Source organism: Neoarius graeffei, chromosome 3 (genome assembly GCF_027579695.1).
Source record: "Neoarius graeffei isolate fNeoGra1 chromosome 3, fNeoGra1.pri, whole genome shotgun sequence".
Taxonomy (NCBI): Eukaryota; Metazoa; Chordata; class Actinopteri; order Siluriformes; family Ariidae; genus Neoarius; species Neoarius graeffei.
In genome coordinates, this window is record NC_083571.1 from 8513079 (window position 1) to 8530495 (window position 17417).

The 17417-nt window shown below is 42.7% G+C and overlaps 1 protein-coding gene across 1 annotated transcript in view; it reads right to left on the reverse strand.

The window, feature by feature from the left end:
- The window catches only part of syne1a (spectrin repeat containing, nuclear envelope 1a), a 491960-nt gene that overhangs the window by 77500 nt on the left and 397043 nt on the right, over positions 1-17417 (reverse strand). The window contains 7 exon segments of the mRNA XM_060915606.1: positions 3536-3690; positions 3775-3921; positions 4299-4481; positions 6155-6359; positions 6439-6572; positions 6758-6928; positions 14302-14457. Of these exon segments, the coding sequence (XP_060771589.1) occupies positions 3536-3690; positions 3775-3921; positions 4299-4481; positions 6155-6359; positions 6439-6572; positions 6758-6928; positions 14302-14457 (1151 nt within the window).

The window sequence follows — 17417 nt, forward strand, 5'->3', positions numbered from 1 at the left end:
CTTGATTGACCAATCAGAATTGAGTAATTTGGCCCTATGTATAATAATAATAATAATTATTATTATTATAGAGCTCGACAAAGGGTTGTCAAAGTAATCCTGAGCCCATGTGGTTCTATCAGCTGTAGATGAATGACGGTTCCTGATGCAGTGAGGGATCAGAGATCACGGGGGTTCAGATTAGGCTTGAGCCCTTTGCCCTTTACACAGTGAAATTCCTACAGATTCCTTGAATCGTTTAATGATATTCTGCACCGTAGCGGGTGAAATATCCAAATCCCTTCCCCTCTTTCTTTGAGGAACGTTGTTTTTAAACATTTCAATAATTTCCTCGTGCACTTGTTAGCAAACTGGAGATCCTCAGCCCATCTTTGCTCCTCAAAGAAGACTAGGCCTTTCCTGGAGACGGATTTTGTCCCAAATCATGATTACAGTCACCTGTTGACATCACATCATTATGTAATAGTTTTACCTCATTACTAGCCCTAAATTGCACCGTTGCAGATATTTCTGGAACGTGTTGCAGGACTGAAACGCAGGAATGGATGTACAGTATATTAACGAATGAAATGAAGTTAACCAGAAAAAAATATATATCTTGGGTTCATTCTGTCTGTCTGCAATGAGTCAAAGTCAATTTAGAAAATCACTGCTTTCTTTTTACATTTTTTTTTTTTTAAATTTGCATTCACGATACCGTCGCAACTTTTTCTGATTTGAGGTTGTAATCCTAGTCTACGTTGTTGCACGAATGAACAGATTAAATGAAATGACAGTGATCTGAACACACTTTACGATTATTTTACAACGAAGGCAATTAAAATAAAACAAACTATGCTGTGTGAAAAATATCAACAGGATGAAGTCCAGCATCCTACAACAATACACTTAACCTGATTAAACTTCTTAAGCATGAACTAAAACTCCGCACGAGGCGATCATCGCTAGCCGCACACCAGGCTTGTAGTACTCAGGACTAGGACTCGAGTCCGAATCGCGCCCTAATTTTAAGGACTCGACTTGGACTCGTAAATTGGAGCCGAGGACTCCGATTTTTTTTCTTTATTTTTTGTAACATGCCGTAATAATCTGGCATAAGATATTTAATATCTACATTAATTTTTGTACGAATTTCGTGCAAGTGTGTCACACTTGTGTGCCTTGGCGTGTGCATCAGATAGACTCTCGGGCTGCGCTCTGGACAGCACACGCACCAAGCGGAGTCTCGCACACGCTGTAAACGACTCGCACCTGCACAGGATTAAGGCGCAATCAGTGTGCCGATATAAAAACTGTGAAAACACGCTTACTTTGCGAAGTATTGAGTTGACACATTACCGAGCCTTATTTCCTTGTTTGGGTTCCTGATTTCCTGTTTCTTGTCTTTGATTCTGAGGAGTCTACAATAGCCGGTTTGTGCCTCGCTCGACCTGTTTCACCGTTTTACAACCCCGATTCCAAAAAAGTTGGGACAAAGGACAAATTGTAAATAAAAACGGAATGCAATAATTTACAAAATCTCAAAAACTGATATTGTATTCACAATAGAACACAGACAACATATCAAATGTCGAAAGTGAGACATTTTGAAATTTCATGCCAAATATTGGCTCATTTGAAATTTCATGACAGCAACACATCTCAAAAAAGTTGGGACAGGGGCAATAAGAGGCTGGAAAAGTTAAAGGTCCAAAAAAGGAACAGCTGGAGGACCAAATTGCAACTCATTAGGTCAGTTGGCAATAGGTCATTAACATGACTGGGTATAAAAAGAGCATCTTGGAGTGGCAGCGGCTCTCAGAAGTAAAGATGGGAAGAGGATCACCAATCCCCCTAATTCTGCGCCCACAAATAGTGGAGCAATATCAGAAAGGAGTTCGACAGTGTAAAATTGCAAAGAGTTTGAACATATCATCAGCTACAGTGCATAATATCATCAAAAGATTCAGAGAATCTGGAAGAATCTCTGTGCGTAAGGGTCAAGGCCGGAAAACCATACTGGGTGCCCGTGATCTTCGGGCCTTTAGACGGCACGGCATCACATACAGGCATGCTTCTGTATTGGAAATCACAAAATGGGCTCAGGAATATTTCCAGAGAACATTATCTGTGAACGCAATTCACCGTGCCATCCGCCGCTGCCAGCTAAAACTCTATAGTTCAAAGAAGAAGCCGTATCTAAACATGATCCAGAAGCACAGACGTCTTCTCTGGGCCAAGGCTCATTTAAAATGGACTGTGGCAAAGTGGAAAACTGTTCTGTGGTCAGACGAATCAAAATTTGAGGTTCATTATGGAAATCAGGGACGCCGTGTCATTCGGACTAAAGAGGAGAAGGACGACCCGAGTTGTTATCAGCGCTCAGTTCAGAAGCCTGCATCTCTGATGGTATGGGGTTGCATTAGTGCGTGTGGCATGGGCAGCTTACACATCTGGAAAGACACCATCAATGCTGAAAGGTATATCCAGGTTCTAGAGCAACATATGCTCCCATCCAGACGACGTCTCTTTCAGGGAAGACCTTGCATTTTCCAACATGACAATGCCAAACCACATACTGCATCAGTTACAGCATCATGGCTGCGTAGAAGAAGGGTCCGGGTACTGAACTGGCCAGCCTGCAGTCCAGATCTTTCACCCATAGAAAACATTTGGCGCATCATAAAACGGAAGATACGACAAAAAAGACCTAAGACAGTTGAGCAACTAGAATCCGACATTAGACAAGAATGGGTTAACATTCCTGTCCCTAAACTTGAGCAACTTGTCTCCTCAGTCCCCAGACGTTTACAGACTGTTGTAAAGAGAAAAGGGGATGTCTCACAGTGGGAAACATGGCCTTGTCCCAACTTTTTTGAGATGTGGTGTTGTCATGAAATTTAAAATCACCTAATTTTTCTCTTTAAATGATACATTTTCTCAGTTTAAACATTTGATATGTCATCTATGTTCTATTCTGAATAAAATATGGAATTTTGAAACTTCCACATCATTGCATTCCGTTTTTATTTACAATTTGTACTTTGTCCCAACTTTTTTTGGAATCGGGGTTGTACGATTTTGCCTGCCGTTCTGGATTGTTTGTCTTCACTTGTATTAATAAACACACCTTCTGCACTTCCATCCGTCTCCCAACCATCTCTGACAGAATACTTCACACTCCCTGATAAAGAGAAGCACATTCACCTGTTCAGGAACAAACTGATGTTAATGGCGCTGAAACAGACACCATCACATGGTGCGGTTGGAGTCTTGTTCTCGGACTCGACTCGAAAATTTTTTTAATGACTCGGACTTGAACACTGGGGACTCGAGGTTTAGTGACTCGACTACAAAATAACAGTCTTCGTCAGGACGTTATTCTTTGTTGATCGGTCACTATCGGTCTTGACAGTGAGGTGATTTTAACGTTATGAAAATGAAAACGCTATTGACTTTATTTCCAGCTCTACAGGATAAAACGTTTTGTGACGTCCATGATTGATTATTACGACACAGGTTTGCCAAAAAAATGAATCGGATGTGGTGTTTGTACCTGAACCTCTCCGTGCTCTGTGCCGAGGTGGACGCCCAGCTCCTGTTGAGGTTCTGAAGGTTTTTGATTTCCTGATCGTTTAGTGGAAGTCTGTAGCCCAGACTGTTTAACCGCTCCAGATCAGGAGACAGACGACTCAGATTCAACATCTGGATCTACACCCACGCACACACAGAGTTAATCTCAGCGTCCTCACACACTACGGCATATTCTTCACGCAGCAGCGGCTCCTACGGTACCTTGAGTTTCTCCATGCGTTCCTGCACAGAGGACAGCTCTGCAGACGCGGCCGGATCCGACTCCTTCAGCACTTCCTGTGCCTCCTCGGGCCACTGACTCAGACACCGCAGCTCCTCCCTGAAGCTCTCGTAGTCCTTCACACTCACCTGATGAAGGAAGGAAATGCAGACGGGGAAAATAAATCAACGACAGGGTGGCGTGAGGAAGTTACCATAACTAAGTTGCGTGCTGTCATACAACATTAAAATTATGAAAGGTTTTATTCTTCTTTAAACCGCAATGATTATACTTATGCTTTTTATCCGTTTATATTTGCACTGAAAGTCAGTTCCTGTACATTATAGCAGCTATAAACTATAAACAGTCACTCCCAGCCATAAACAGCCCGTGTCAGTGGTTACTATGGAAACCATACCACCAGAGTCCAGCCCTTTGGTCTATTTAAATGCGTCTCTTTTTACGCATTAATATGGACTCAATACATAACTTTCTTATTAGAGCTATATACAGCAAATCAAACAACCTCTGTCAGAGCCTGCTGCCTGTGGAGGGCGTGTCCCACTGTTGCTAGGCGCTGGATGAGTGACAGGTAGTCTGTGTGGAAGGTTGCCATGGATGACGGCTCCACCTGCAGCCTCAGCTGTTCCTCCACATCAGTCAGCTGCTGCAGCGTGGCCTGGACTGAACCATGAGCCTTCAGTAAGTCCTACAGCAAGAACACACACACACACACTAATACCTGTACACTGCTCATGAAAAATGTGAAATTTGATAGATTTTTTTTTTCATTTGTCAGTTTGTGTGAATGAGTGAATTAATCAGCGAGTGAATCAGTAAGTGAATGAGTCAGTTAATGAATCAGTGAATGAGCAAGTCAGAGAGTGAGTGAACAAGTGAGAGAGGGAGTCGGTTAAGGAGTCAGTTTGTGAGCCAGTGGGTGAATGAGTCAGTGAGTGAATGAGTCAGTTAATGAATCTATAAGTTATTGAATCAGTGAATGAACAAGTCAGAGACTGAGTGAGTGGATGAGTGGTTAAGGAGTCAGTCATTTCGTGAGTGAATCATTTACTGAGTGAGTCAGTGAGTGAATCAGAGAGCGAGCGAGTCAGAGAATGAATCAGCGAATGACCGATTCAGTGAGTCAATGGGCGAGCGGTTTATGAGTCAGTGAGCGAGTTGATCAGTGAGTGAATCAGAGAACGAGTCAGTGAGAGTGATTCGGAGAATGAGTCAACGGGTGAGCGGTTTATGAATCAGCGAGTGACTTAGTGACCGAGTCAAGTGAATCAGTCAGTGAGTGATTCAGTGAGTGTCAATGGGTGAACAGCTTATGAGTCAGTGAATCAGTCAGTGAGTGACTGAATCAGTGAGTGAGTCAATGGCTGAGCGGTTTATGAGTCAATGAGTGATTTAATGAGTGAGTCAGTGAATCAGTCAGTGAGTGACTGAGTCTGTCAGTGAGTGAGTGAGTGAGTGACTGAATCAGTTAGTGAGCCAATGGGTGAGCGGTTTATGAGTCAATGAGTGATTTAATGAGCGAGTCAGTGAATCAATCAGTGAGTGACTGAATTGGTGAGTGAGTGATTCAGTAAGTGAGTCAATGGGTGAGCGGTTTATGAGTCAGTGAGTGATTTAGTGAGTGAGTCAGTGAATCAGTCAGTGAGTGAATCAGTTAGTGAGTCAATGGGTGAGCGGTTTATGAGTCAACGAGTGATTTAATGAGTGAGTCAGTGAATCAGTCAGTGAGTGACTGAATCAGTGAGTGAGTATAATATTGAAGTATCGTGAACATTTTCTATCAGACTAAGGCCACACCAATTTAATTAGTTGGTTCTTGGATTTTTTCAGGAAAAATATGAAGCGAGCGGGCGAAATAAAAAAAAAAAATGCTCTGATGGTAAAATTAGTGGTGGAAATAGACCAAACAATATAGGCAAACCAGTAAACAGAATTTCAACACACGTGTCAAAGATTTTACGCTCATGTTCGCTGAATATCCTAACAATCACAAACACAGGCTTTGCAGGACTCCCCTCCACAAGCATGTTTCTTCCACAAGTCTTTATCGAAAGCGAAAGGGGCGATTTGATTGGTTTTCGACGTCACGTGACCTCACGTCACGTGACCTTTTCTGTTGGCGGGAGTTTGATTTCAATTTTTTTTTTCATTTTGCATTTTCTTCAAGCGGCGATTCCGAGAACCAACTAACTGAATTGGTGTGGCCTAATCTCTAATCTAACCTAACCGGACGTAATCTAATCTGATCTTTACGACCGGGGATCTTCACTCTTATCCATAAAGGTTCAGTGTGCCTGCAGGCTTTTTCCTTTCCAGCCAAACAGGAGTCTCAGACTGAAGGTCCTTCCTTTAGACACTCACATCACAGTCATGGATCCAGGTCTTCACTTCCTGTTCCGAGGTCTCCCTGTGGGCGGAGCTGTTGAGTAAATGCTCCGCCCTCTCTTCCAGTCTCTGCACATCCTTACTGCTGCTCTCATGAAGCTCTTTATAGCGCTGCCACAGCTGCAGCAGGTTCTTACTGCTCCTCAACTGATCGGAGATCTGCTCCAGCAGCGAGTTCCACCTACACACACACACAGAGTGTATTAATGTTCTATATGATCAGTGCTGACAGCTGGAGGTTTGTTGGGGTGAAAGTTTACCTGTGGTTGATTTCGATGAGGGTGGTGTTGAGAGAATCAGCCACAGTGCAGTGACAGTCTTTCAGCAGCTCTTTGGTGAGAGAGCCGAACTTCTTCACACTGCTCTCCTGCTTCTCCAGCTCCTCCTGCAGACTCTAACATGACAAAGCCGCATGCAGTAGACTTTTTTTTTGTTTTACATGTGCTGATTTCAATTGAATTTATTTCAAGAGTGAACTGAAAAATGATTATAATCGTCGTTCTAAAAGCGAAAACCTAGTACAAGCTTACTGGCATTTAGTGTTCTTTTGCTAGAGAGTGAAAGAAGGACCTCCAGTACCTCCAGGGTCTCCACCTGCACGAGCACAGCCTCAGGAGAACCGGTGAGGAGCCTGAGGCGCGAGATGGAGTACTGTCCTTCCATCAGGTAGCCTTGGATCTCCTCAGACGCTCTCTTGTACAGACTCCACTGCTCCAGTACGGCACGCAGACTGATCTTCATCTGGCCGACCTAAAGACATGAGATTTAAAGTGAAGATATCTTGAATAAAGGAAAAAAATATCTAATACAGTGGGGAAAATAATTATTTGATCCCCTGCTGATTTTGTAAGTTTGCCCGGTTACAAAGAAATGAGCGGTCTATAATTGTTATGGTACTTTTTAAGTACTTCTAATTTCTACTCGTTATGGTTATAAAAAGACACCTGCCAACAGAATCAACCTCTCCACCACTATGGGCAAGACCAAAGAACTTTCAAAGGATATCAGGGACAAGATTGTCGACCTGCACAAGGCTGGAATGGGCTACAAGACCATTAGCAAGAACCTTGGTGAGAAGGAGACAACTGTTGGTGTAATTATTAGAAAATGGAAAAAAAACAAAATGACCATCAGCCTGGACCTCCATGCAAGAGCTCGCCTCGTGGAGTAAGGATTATCATGAGAAGGGCAAGGCATCAGCCCAGAATGACACGGGAGGAGCTTGTTGATCTCAAGGCAGTTGGGACCATAGTCACCAAGAAAACCATTGGTAACATAGTACACCGTAATGGACTGAAATCCTGCAGTGCCCGCAAGGTCCCTCTGCTCAAGAAGGCATATGTACAGGTCCGTTTGAAGTTTGCCAGTAAGCACCTAAATGAATCAGAGAAGGCTTGGGAGAAGGTGATGTGGGACCAAAATTAAACTCTTTGGCATCAACTCAACTCATCGTGCTTGGAGGGAGAGACATGCTGAATACAATCCCAAGAACACCATCCACACCGTCAAGCACGGAGGTGGAAACATTATGCTTTGGGGCGGTTTCTCTGCTAAGGCTACAGGACGAGTTTACCCATTGAGGGGCCGATGGACAGGGCCATATACCATAAGATCTTGGAAGAGAACTTCCTTCCCTCAGCCAGAGCACTGAAGATGGGTCGTGGGTGGGTTGTGGATGGGTCTTCCAGCATGACAACGACCCAAAACATATGGCCAAGGCAACAAAGGAGTGGCTCAAGAAGAAGCACATTAAGGTCATAGAATGGCCTCGCCAGTCTCCAGACCTTAATCCTGTAGAAAATTTGTGGAGGGAGCTGAAACTTCGAGTTGCCAAGCGACAGCCTCGAAACCTTCAGAATCTGGAGAGGATCTGGAAAGAGGAGTGGACCAAAATCCCTCCTGAGATGTGTCCAAACCTGGTGACCAACGACAAGAAACGTTGGATTTCTGTGCTTGCCAGCAAGGGTTTCTCCACCAAGTACCAAGTCATGTTTTGCTTACGGATCAAATATTTATTTCACGCGATCAAAGGCAAATTAATTTATAACCTTTGTGGGTTTTTTTTTTCTGGACTTTTTTGTTGATATTCTGTATCTATTTGTTAAAATAACAATTATAGACCGCTCGCTTCTTCGTAACCGGGCAAACTTACAAAATCAGCAGGGGATCAAATAATTATTTTCCCCACTGTATACTGTATCTCCTTATAAAATGATTATATAACAAATATTTCTACAGATATTTAATCATTTCTAGCTTGAAATTGTCTTACTCTTCTATTGGCAGATACATTTGCTTCTTTCTAGAAAGAAAGCGACTATAGCATCTAGAAAGAAATAAACAATATTATTCTATCCACATTCACTGGATATGAGCAATCACGTGTTCTGATTGGCTACTCTACTACTAGGATATCAGCTCGTAGTCGGCTTGACGGCTGCGCTGATGAACCTCCTGTACGTTTGTATTGGAGAACAGAACATTTTTAAAGACGTTTAAAAAAGATTTACATAAAGCTAGTGTCGATTCAAGAATAAATAACGTGCTTATGGAATATATTGTTCATTTTGTGCGGCTGCGCTGAGCAACACAACATGGAATGAAAGTATTTGATGGTAAGAGCGCGTCTTTTTTTAGATTTTATTTTTCAAGAATTATCATCATCGCAATTTTCACAAATCACTCCTGTCATTTCGCCGGTTTGTTTAGATTCTAGCGGAAATGAGTTTGTCGGACGTTTTGTATAAAAAGTTTTTATTTATCGAATTTGCAAAAAATAAAAATGCTACGTTTCTCAAAATCCAGTGAATGTGGATAGAATAAAACGGTTGTTCCGTTCAATCAATCAATCTCGTCGTACATGGCTAACTCGGTGCTACGCGCCTCGTCGGCTATCGGCTCATGTACGACTCGATTTCGTGGAATGACTGTTAAATATCTGCCAACAGAACAAGAATGATCAGTTTCAAGCTTGGAATTATCTAGCAATAGCCATAATAGTCTTAACACTGCAAATCGTTTGTTATACCGAAAAGTTCATAACGCTGAAATGGAGTCACTTGTTGCACCAAACACTCACTCTTACAGTACGTAAAACAAAACCAGCTGTGTTTAATTTATATTTACGCTTAATTTACTTACAAATTTATAAAGTAAAGGAAATACGTCACTCTTTCCAAGGTCATTAAAATAACGCGAATACTGTAAACGTTCACTGAGTAGAGGTACTTTTTGTTTTGTTTCTGTTTCCGGTTGAGAGTACGTCGTGCACGTTCTGGCTGCCGCTTCTAACCAGAGCTCTTTTATTTTATTTCTTTTTCTATTTTTTTTCTGTGTGTTTGTGTAGTTTGATGTTTGAGTGTTTTATCTGCCGGTTGTGGTGCAACTCTGGACCCAGTTTTGGGCGTCGGTTCCCTCCAGGCCTTGGTTCGCTGTGGGCGATGCCTGCGCTCCTAGCGATGGACTGCAGTGAGCTCGTTGCTCATTTTACATCGTGGTTGTCCAGCGCTCTGCGCTTTAACGCTTGGCGTGATGTTCCGAGCGATGTTGCTCGGTGGTGTCGCGGCAGCTGTGCAGGCGGTTTGGGACACACTAGCGCTCTGCGTGGCGGAGCTTCTCTGCTCGCTTTGTGGATCCACGGCGTGGTGTTTCGAGCGATGTTGCTGACGGCGTCACGGCGGCGGTGCTGGAGATGTGGGACTTGTTTTCGTGCGCCTTTTGGTGGGACTGTGGCTGCTACACCACGGGAATTACATCCTGACCCCTACTTGGTGGACTTTTAACTTTTTATTTATTTATTTATTATGATCTTTTTATTTATTTTTTTTCTTTCCTTGTCTACAATTGTAAAGCGTCCTTGGGTTTTTTGAAAGGCGCTATATAAATTTAACTTATTATTATTATTATGTGGCAGCAAGGGTGTGGTCAAGCGTCGGCTGTGAATGGGGAGGAGTCAGATTAAACCAGCGGGTAGCAGGTGATGAGTTACACCTGTGTCTAATTGCTGGCTGTCTATTTAAAAAAAAAAAAAAAACTAGTAAATAATAAAACGCAGCTTGACCTGTTGTGCCTGTCTCCCAGTTCCTCGCTGCCCCAGCATGCAAGCTGTTACAGTGCAATACTGAAGTCCTGTCAGTTTTAAACTTCTTTAAAATCCTGGACTGCTTTTTCTTCGATGACTCAAATGTCCGAGTCACTATCGCAGCTGAGTTAAAGGATCATGAACGGCGGCGATGATTTCTTCATCGGTTACGGAAATGACGGAGGTTACCGGTGTATCGGATCATTGTTAGTGTCCACCCACTGACTCGCTCTGTTTTCTAAAGGCCTCTGCATGCTCTTGCGACAAGGCTTTCACAGATAGCTTTTCGCAGACAGTTGTAATTTATCGTTGAGCGGGGAGTAATAGGCGTGCGCGATGTTATTCACCGCCACAACGCAAGGGGGCGCGAAGTCGCGAAATCGCTAGGAGTAGTTGGTGGGTGTGGTTAGTGGAGTGTTTATCCTCCGGTTACTTATAATGACTAGAACTGGAGTCGTATAGATGTACGTACTTCCTCACTTCCTCGATCAACCGCTCTTCGTGCTGCTCCAACTTCGCTCGTGTTTTTAAAAATGGCGGTCGTGAAAACAAACCAAACCGGGAAAGTAGGGAAGCGGAAGTGCGTGTACAGCGGATGTAGAGTGGACCAATCAGAGCCCTCTTGTCTGCGACGCTGTCTGCGAGGCTTCTGCGGTGGTCACAATTTTTGGGAGGTGCGCGCAGAGCGTTTGCGAAGGGGGGGGGGCTTCGCAGACACCATCTGCGACGCCATCTGCGAGGATTGGGTTGTCGGCATAAATTGGCCTTAAATCTTCACCATTCAGTTCATTCATATCTTTCAAACCACCAATTTTTTTTTTTTTTAACCCTCTGGGGTCTGAGGGTATTTTCTGGCGTGCTCTGATTTTGCTATCAACAAATCTAAGCAGTATTTTCAAAGTTTTATGACTTTTTTTGTATTCAGCACAAGTTCAGCAACAATAATATCTCTGTAGTTTGTATGTCATGATTGCGCTTTTAAAAAAAAAAAACAGATAAAATGATGTTGTTGTAAAAAGCAGTTTTAGAACGGTGTTGGAATGCGTGTAAAAACATGACCTGACCCATTGTGACGAAACTTTTTGATCACTTGAGGTCAAGGCCGGATTAACTATATGGGCCTGCGGCACAGTGCCCAGGGGCACCAACCACTCACAGCCAGTGGGGGGGGCACCACATGACAGAAAATTTAAAAATATTTTTCGTGAATGTTTGTACACTTAAAATGGTTATACACTTGACATTGTTAATAGTCATATATAATTCATTATGAACACTAATTTTATAAGAACAACAACAATAATCATAATTCTGAGCAAGAGTGGCCTATGTGACCATTAACCCCCCTCGACCTGTCAGTTGAGCCAGTCCACCTACGGTGAAATGTATCAATTTTTTAAAAACCGCAGTAGAAATGAAAAATGGACAGACATCAATTGAGTGGTTGTGCGAAGAGAAAATTAAAAAAAGAGAAAGACTCCAGGCGTGTAGCTGCAATTAAAAATGTTCCAGTGTTAGATCGTTTTTTTTTTAATAAAAACATCGACAACTGCTGTCACTACCAGCGCTGAAGCCGAAGCTAGTGAAATCAGCGATGCTAGTGAGGGAGATGGCCCTGCTAGCACTAGCCGGGGAGATGCTACAACCACAGCCAGTGTTAGCCGAGGGGTCGGCGACGACGAGGATCCCCTTGAGACATACAAATATGCTGCTCATTTTTGAATAAGACATTTCAATATGCCTACATGCATATCGTTGGTTGTTTTCAGTGAATTTGATGGGCTGATGTAGCCTACTTAATACATTTTCAATGAGGAAGAATGACCTTGTTTATGTGTACTATTGTTTATGTATATGCTACTATTTTTGACAGCAAAGGGCAAGGTTTGTGAGTGTGTGCAAGAGGTTACTGAACGCGTGCGCGCAGGGTGTGTGTGTGTGTGTGTGGGGGGGGGGGGGGGCACTTGAGGTATAGTGCCCAGGGGCACCGCATTGGCTTAATACGGCACTGCTTGAGGTGATTCCGTTCGGTCTTAGGAATGGATCAAACGCAAAAAATTACATCTGCTTTACTGATTTGGACAATTAACTGGCCATCAAAAAATGTACACTACCGTTCAAAAGTTTGGGCTCACTTTGAAATGTCCTTATTTTTGAAGGAAAAGCACTGTTCTTTTCAATGAAGATCACTTTAAGCTAATCAGAAATCCACTCTATACATTGCTAATGTGGTAAATGACTATTCTAGCTGCAAATGTCTGGTTTTTGGTGCAACATCTCCATAGGTGTATAGAGGCCCATTTCCAGCAACTCTCACTCCAGTGTTCTAATGGTACAATGTGTTTGCTCATTGCCTCAGAAGGCTAATGGATGATTAGAAAACCCTTGTACAATCATGTTAGCACAGCTGAAAACAGTTGAGCTCTTTAGAGAAGCTATAAAACTGACCTTCCTTTGAGCAGATTGAGTTTCTGGAGCATCACATTTGTGGGGTCGATTAAATGCTCAAAATGGCCAGAAAAATGTCTTGACTATATTTTCTATTCATTTTACAACTTATGGTGGTAAATAAAAGTGTGACTTTTCATGGAAAACACAAAATTGTCTGGGTGACCCCAAACTTTTGAACGGTAGTGTATGTCTTAATTTTTTGGGATAAAGGGTTGGCAGTCGGAGGGGTATTCAATGAGAAGGGTAAAAATTTCCATTCCATTCAATGAAAAGAGTGAAAGCCTCTCCCACTGCCAACTCTTAATCCCATCAGGTCAAGTCCCAGTAGGTTAGGTCATGTTTTTTCACACATTCCAACACGGTTCTAAATCTGCTTTTTACAGCACCTTCATTTATCTGGTATTTGACTCGATTCAGTGGGTCTTGAAATGAACTCTTGTACTGTTTTACTCAGTTCAGACCCATAACCGACTCTGTTACACAATTACTCTGTAATTTTGTTCCAACTCCAAATTTTACTCTCTAAACTCAAAGTAGAGCAAAATTAACTGTTTTTGAGGAAAATACTTTTTACTCTGGAAAAACCGCCCAGTTATTTTTCCTGTGTCTGCACTACAGCGCGCACATATCAACCCATCTGCTCATCAGAAATAGAACAAATATTTACACTTACTCGAGCTGATCTTCGGCTGGATCGAGTCGAAGTTAAAAAAAAAAAAAAAGGGCACCATTCATCAGTGTCGCAGCTCTCAAGACTGAATTGAATCGCAGTCCTGAATCATCCGAAGCGCATAAAATCCGCATGCCATCTCGCAACAAGTTTTACCTCCAAATAGCTTAAACTATGGCTGACAGATTTTATCCTGTTTACGGTGGACGTTCCCACAGCAAAAGAGAAACCAATTGAAACCGAAAGCGTGAAAGTGATCATCATGACGTTACCATGTGAACAGTCTTTTATGAATGTGTAAGTGCGCGTTCAGCGCTCCGACGTGACTGAGGAAGGTGACAAGTTTTGTGTTTCATCTAGTTTAGGTCATTTAAAAACTATAATATTATTTGACAGTAGGCACATAGGAAAGTGTAAAGTATAATGTTTGTCAAGCTGTTTATCATGCTTGTATGACAAAAAAAAAACCTCGCCAAGATATTTCTCTAAATACATGACCTACTCATTCTAAACCTGCCGAGCTTCGCTGGTGAAGCTCTCGACCCCAGAGGGTTAAAGACTCTGACTCATTGTGACCAAAGGCGGGGACACGACTGTAGTTCGTTACATGTGAAGTAAACGAGTTCGTTTCAGCGCGGCTGCAGTGTATTTGGTTAAAACAGTCTACACGAATCCATGATTTTGGACTAAAGCTGGTTTAAGAACTCAAAACTCAACATCATTTGAATTTCAGACTCCACTGTTGTGTTGCTCAAAACGTGAAAAACCCAAATTAATTAACTAACTAGCTAAATAAATCAACCAATCAATTAAATAAATTAAGGTTTATTTTGTTCACCATAACCTTTCATCAAATCTCTCTCTTTTACTCATCACTCATTGTGCTTTCATGTGTGGAGACACGTCCTGTTCTGAACTCACCATCTGGTCCAAATTGGTCCAAGCTTGGTTTAGCCCTTTAAGCGTTTCCATGACAACAGTGGAGGTGTCTCCTTTCTTGCCCTGGATGAGCGAGCATCCTTTTTCCTCCATTTTCTCCAGGTCCTTCTCTTTCTCCTTCACCAGCTCCTCCAGCTCCTGGATAAAGACACGGAGTCATGGGAAGATCGACCCAAAACATTGATCAGAACTGAAATCGGATGAGGAATCCGAGAGGAGATACAATTCTAATGAGAGGCTTGGAAATTTTTTTTAATTTGGCAAACTCGTTAGCAAAAAAATTTGACAAAACAACCACCAAGTTTTGTGCGGCGTGATGAGTTCTTTCAAACAAAACAATCGGAACGGAAATCCGTAGAGAACGGACAGAGGAGATCCAATTTAACTATATTGTAGACGACGGATGGACGCCGCGCCATGGCAACAGCTCATCAGTCTTATGTCCAGATGGGCTAATACATTTAAAATAAAAGCTGTACTTAATCATTAAACTTGTAAAATGTCATTTTTACTAGTTTTTTTTTTTTCCATTTAAGTTTTAATGTCCTTCAAGGTGATGTTCTCACACCATTTCTTTTCATTACCATCTTGGACTATGTTATGTGCCAGGCCATGAGTAATAATGCCAACTACGCCCTATTGATCCATCCTAGAAGGTCAACTAGATGCCCATCAAAGTGTCTAAATGACCTTGACTATGCCGACGACATCCGCCTCCTAGAATCCTCCCTCAAAAGATCTCAGGTGCGACTGTCCCTCACTGTGGAAGCAGCAGCCAGTGCAGGACTCGTTATTAACACCAGCAAAACAGAGGACATGGACCAAAATCATCTTCGGAACCAAAGTCTCACCGTAGGGTCAGAAACACTAAAACAGGTCAATGACTTCTGTTATCTAGGCTCCATGATTATTAGCAGCCCCAATGACGTCAAGCCTTCAACTGTTGTAGTCGAGACACTAAACCTCAAGGAAATAAGGCTCGGTAATGTGTCAGCAATGCAGCTCAATACTTCGCAAACTGAGTGTGTTTTCACAGTTTTTATATCAGCGCGCTTAATCCTGTGCGGGTGCAAGTCGTTTATGGCGCTATCTGATGCACGCACCAAGGTGCACAAGCGTGCACGAAATTAGTACAAAATTAATATAGATATAAATATCTTATGCCCCTAATTTACGAGTCCGAATGCAATTAATGCACAAGTCCGAGTCATCAGTGCTCAAGTCCAAGTCAAGTCACGAGGCCTTAAAATTAGGGCACGAGTCAGACTCGAGTACTACAAGCCTGCTTCAAGTGTAGGAAAGCACTTGCATGGTCCACATTCCGGAGCCTCAATAAGATCCGGTACTCACAGTCAATACCTTTGGACTTGAAGCTCCGCCTCTTTAGAACAACATGTATATCTGTTCAATCATATGGATGTGAAACATGGATAATCTCCAAGGACATGGGTGCTAAACTAAATCCTTTTGCCACCTCATGCTCCAGGATTAAATGCTTGGAATCTCAAATGACTGAATTTATGATCTCATGAACACCAGCACTTTGCTTTCGACAGTCATCCTGCATCAGCTCATGTTCCTTGGCCACAGTTTACACACGGAGAAGGACAAACCTATCAACATCTATGCGTTGTACAGTGGGGCAAAAAAGTATTTAGTCAGCCACCAGTTGTGCAAGTTCTCCCACTTAAAAAGATGAGAGAGGCCTGTAATTTTCATCATAGGTACACTTCAACTATGAGAGACAGAATGGGGGGAAAGAATCCAGGAAATCGCATTGTAGGATTTTTAATGAATTAATTGGTAAATTCCTCGGTAAAATAAGTATTTGGTCACCTACAAACAAGCAAGATTTCTGGCTCTCACAGACCTGTAACAACTTCTTTAAGAGGCTCCTCTGTCCTCCACTCGTTACCTGTATTAATGGCACCTGTTTGAACTCGTTATCAGTATAAAAGACACCTGTCCACAACCTCAAACAGTCACACTCCAAACTCCACTATGGCCAAGACCAAAGAGCTGTCAAAGGACACCAGAAACAAAATTGTAGACCTGCACCAGGCTGGGAAGACTGAATCTGCAATAGGTAAGCAGCTTGGTGTGAAGAAATCAACTGTGGGAGCAATTATTAGAAAATGGAAGACATACAAGACCACTGATAATCTCCCTCGATCTGGGGCTCTACGCAAGATCTCACCCCGTGGGGTGAAAATGATCACAAGAACGGTGAGCAAAAATCCCAGAACCACACGGGGGGACCTAGTGAATGACCTGCAGAGAGCTGGGACCAAAGTAACAAAGGCTACCATCAGTAACACACTACGCTGCCAGGGACTCAAATCCTGCAGTGCCAGACGTGTCCCCCTGCTTAAGCCAGTACATGTCCAGGCCCGTCTGAAGTTTGCTAGAGAGCATTTGGATGATCCAGAAGAGGACTGGGAGAATGTCATATGGTCAGATGAAACCAAAATAGAGCTTTTTGGTAAAAACTCAACTTGTCATGTTTGGAGGAGAAAGAATGCTGAGTTGCATCCAAAGAACACCATACCTACTGTGAAGCATGGGGGTGGAAACATCATGCTTTGGGGCTGTTTTTCTGCAAAGGGACCAGGACGACTGATCCGTGTAAAGGAAAGAATGAATGGGGCCATGTATCGTGAGATTTTGAGTGAAAACCTCCTTCCATCAGCAAGGGCATTGAAGATGAAACGTGGCTGGGTCTTTCAGCATGACAATGATCCCAAACACACCGCCCGGGCAACGAAGGAGTGGCTTCGTAAGAAGCATTTCAAGGTCCTGGAGTGGCCTAGCCAGTCTCCAGATCTCAACCCCATAGAAAATCTTTGGAGGGAGTTGAAAGTCTGTGTTGCCCAGCGACAGCCCCAAAACATCACTGCTCTAGAGGAGATCTGCATGGAGGAATGGGCCAAAATACCAGCAACAGTGTGTGAAAACCTTGTGAAGACTTACAGAAAATGTTTGACCTCTGTCATTGCCAACAAAGGGTATATAACAAAGTATTGAGATGAACTTTTGTTATTGACCAAATACTTATTTTCCACCATAATTTGCAAATAAATTCTTTAAAAATCAGACAA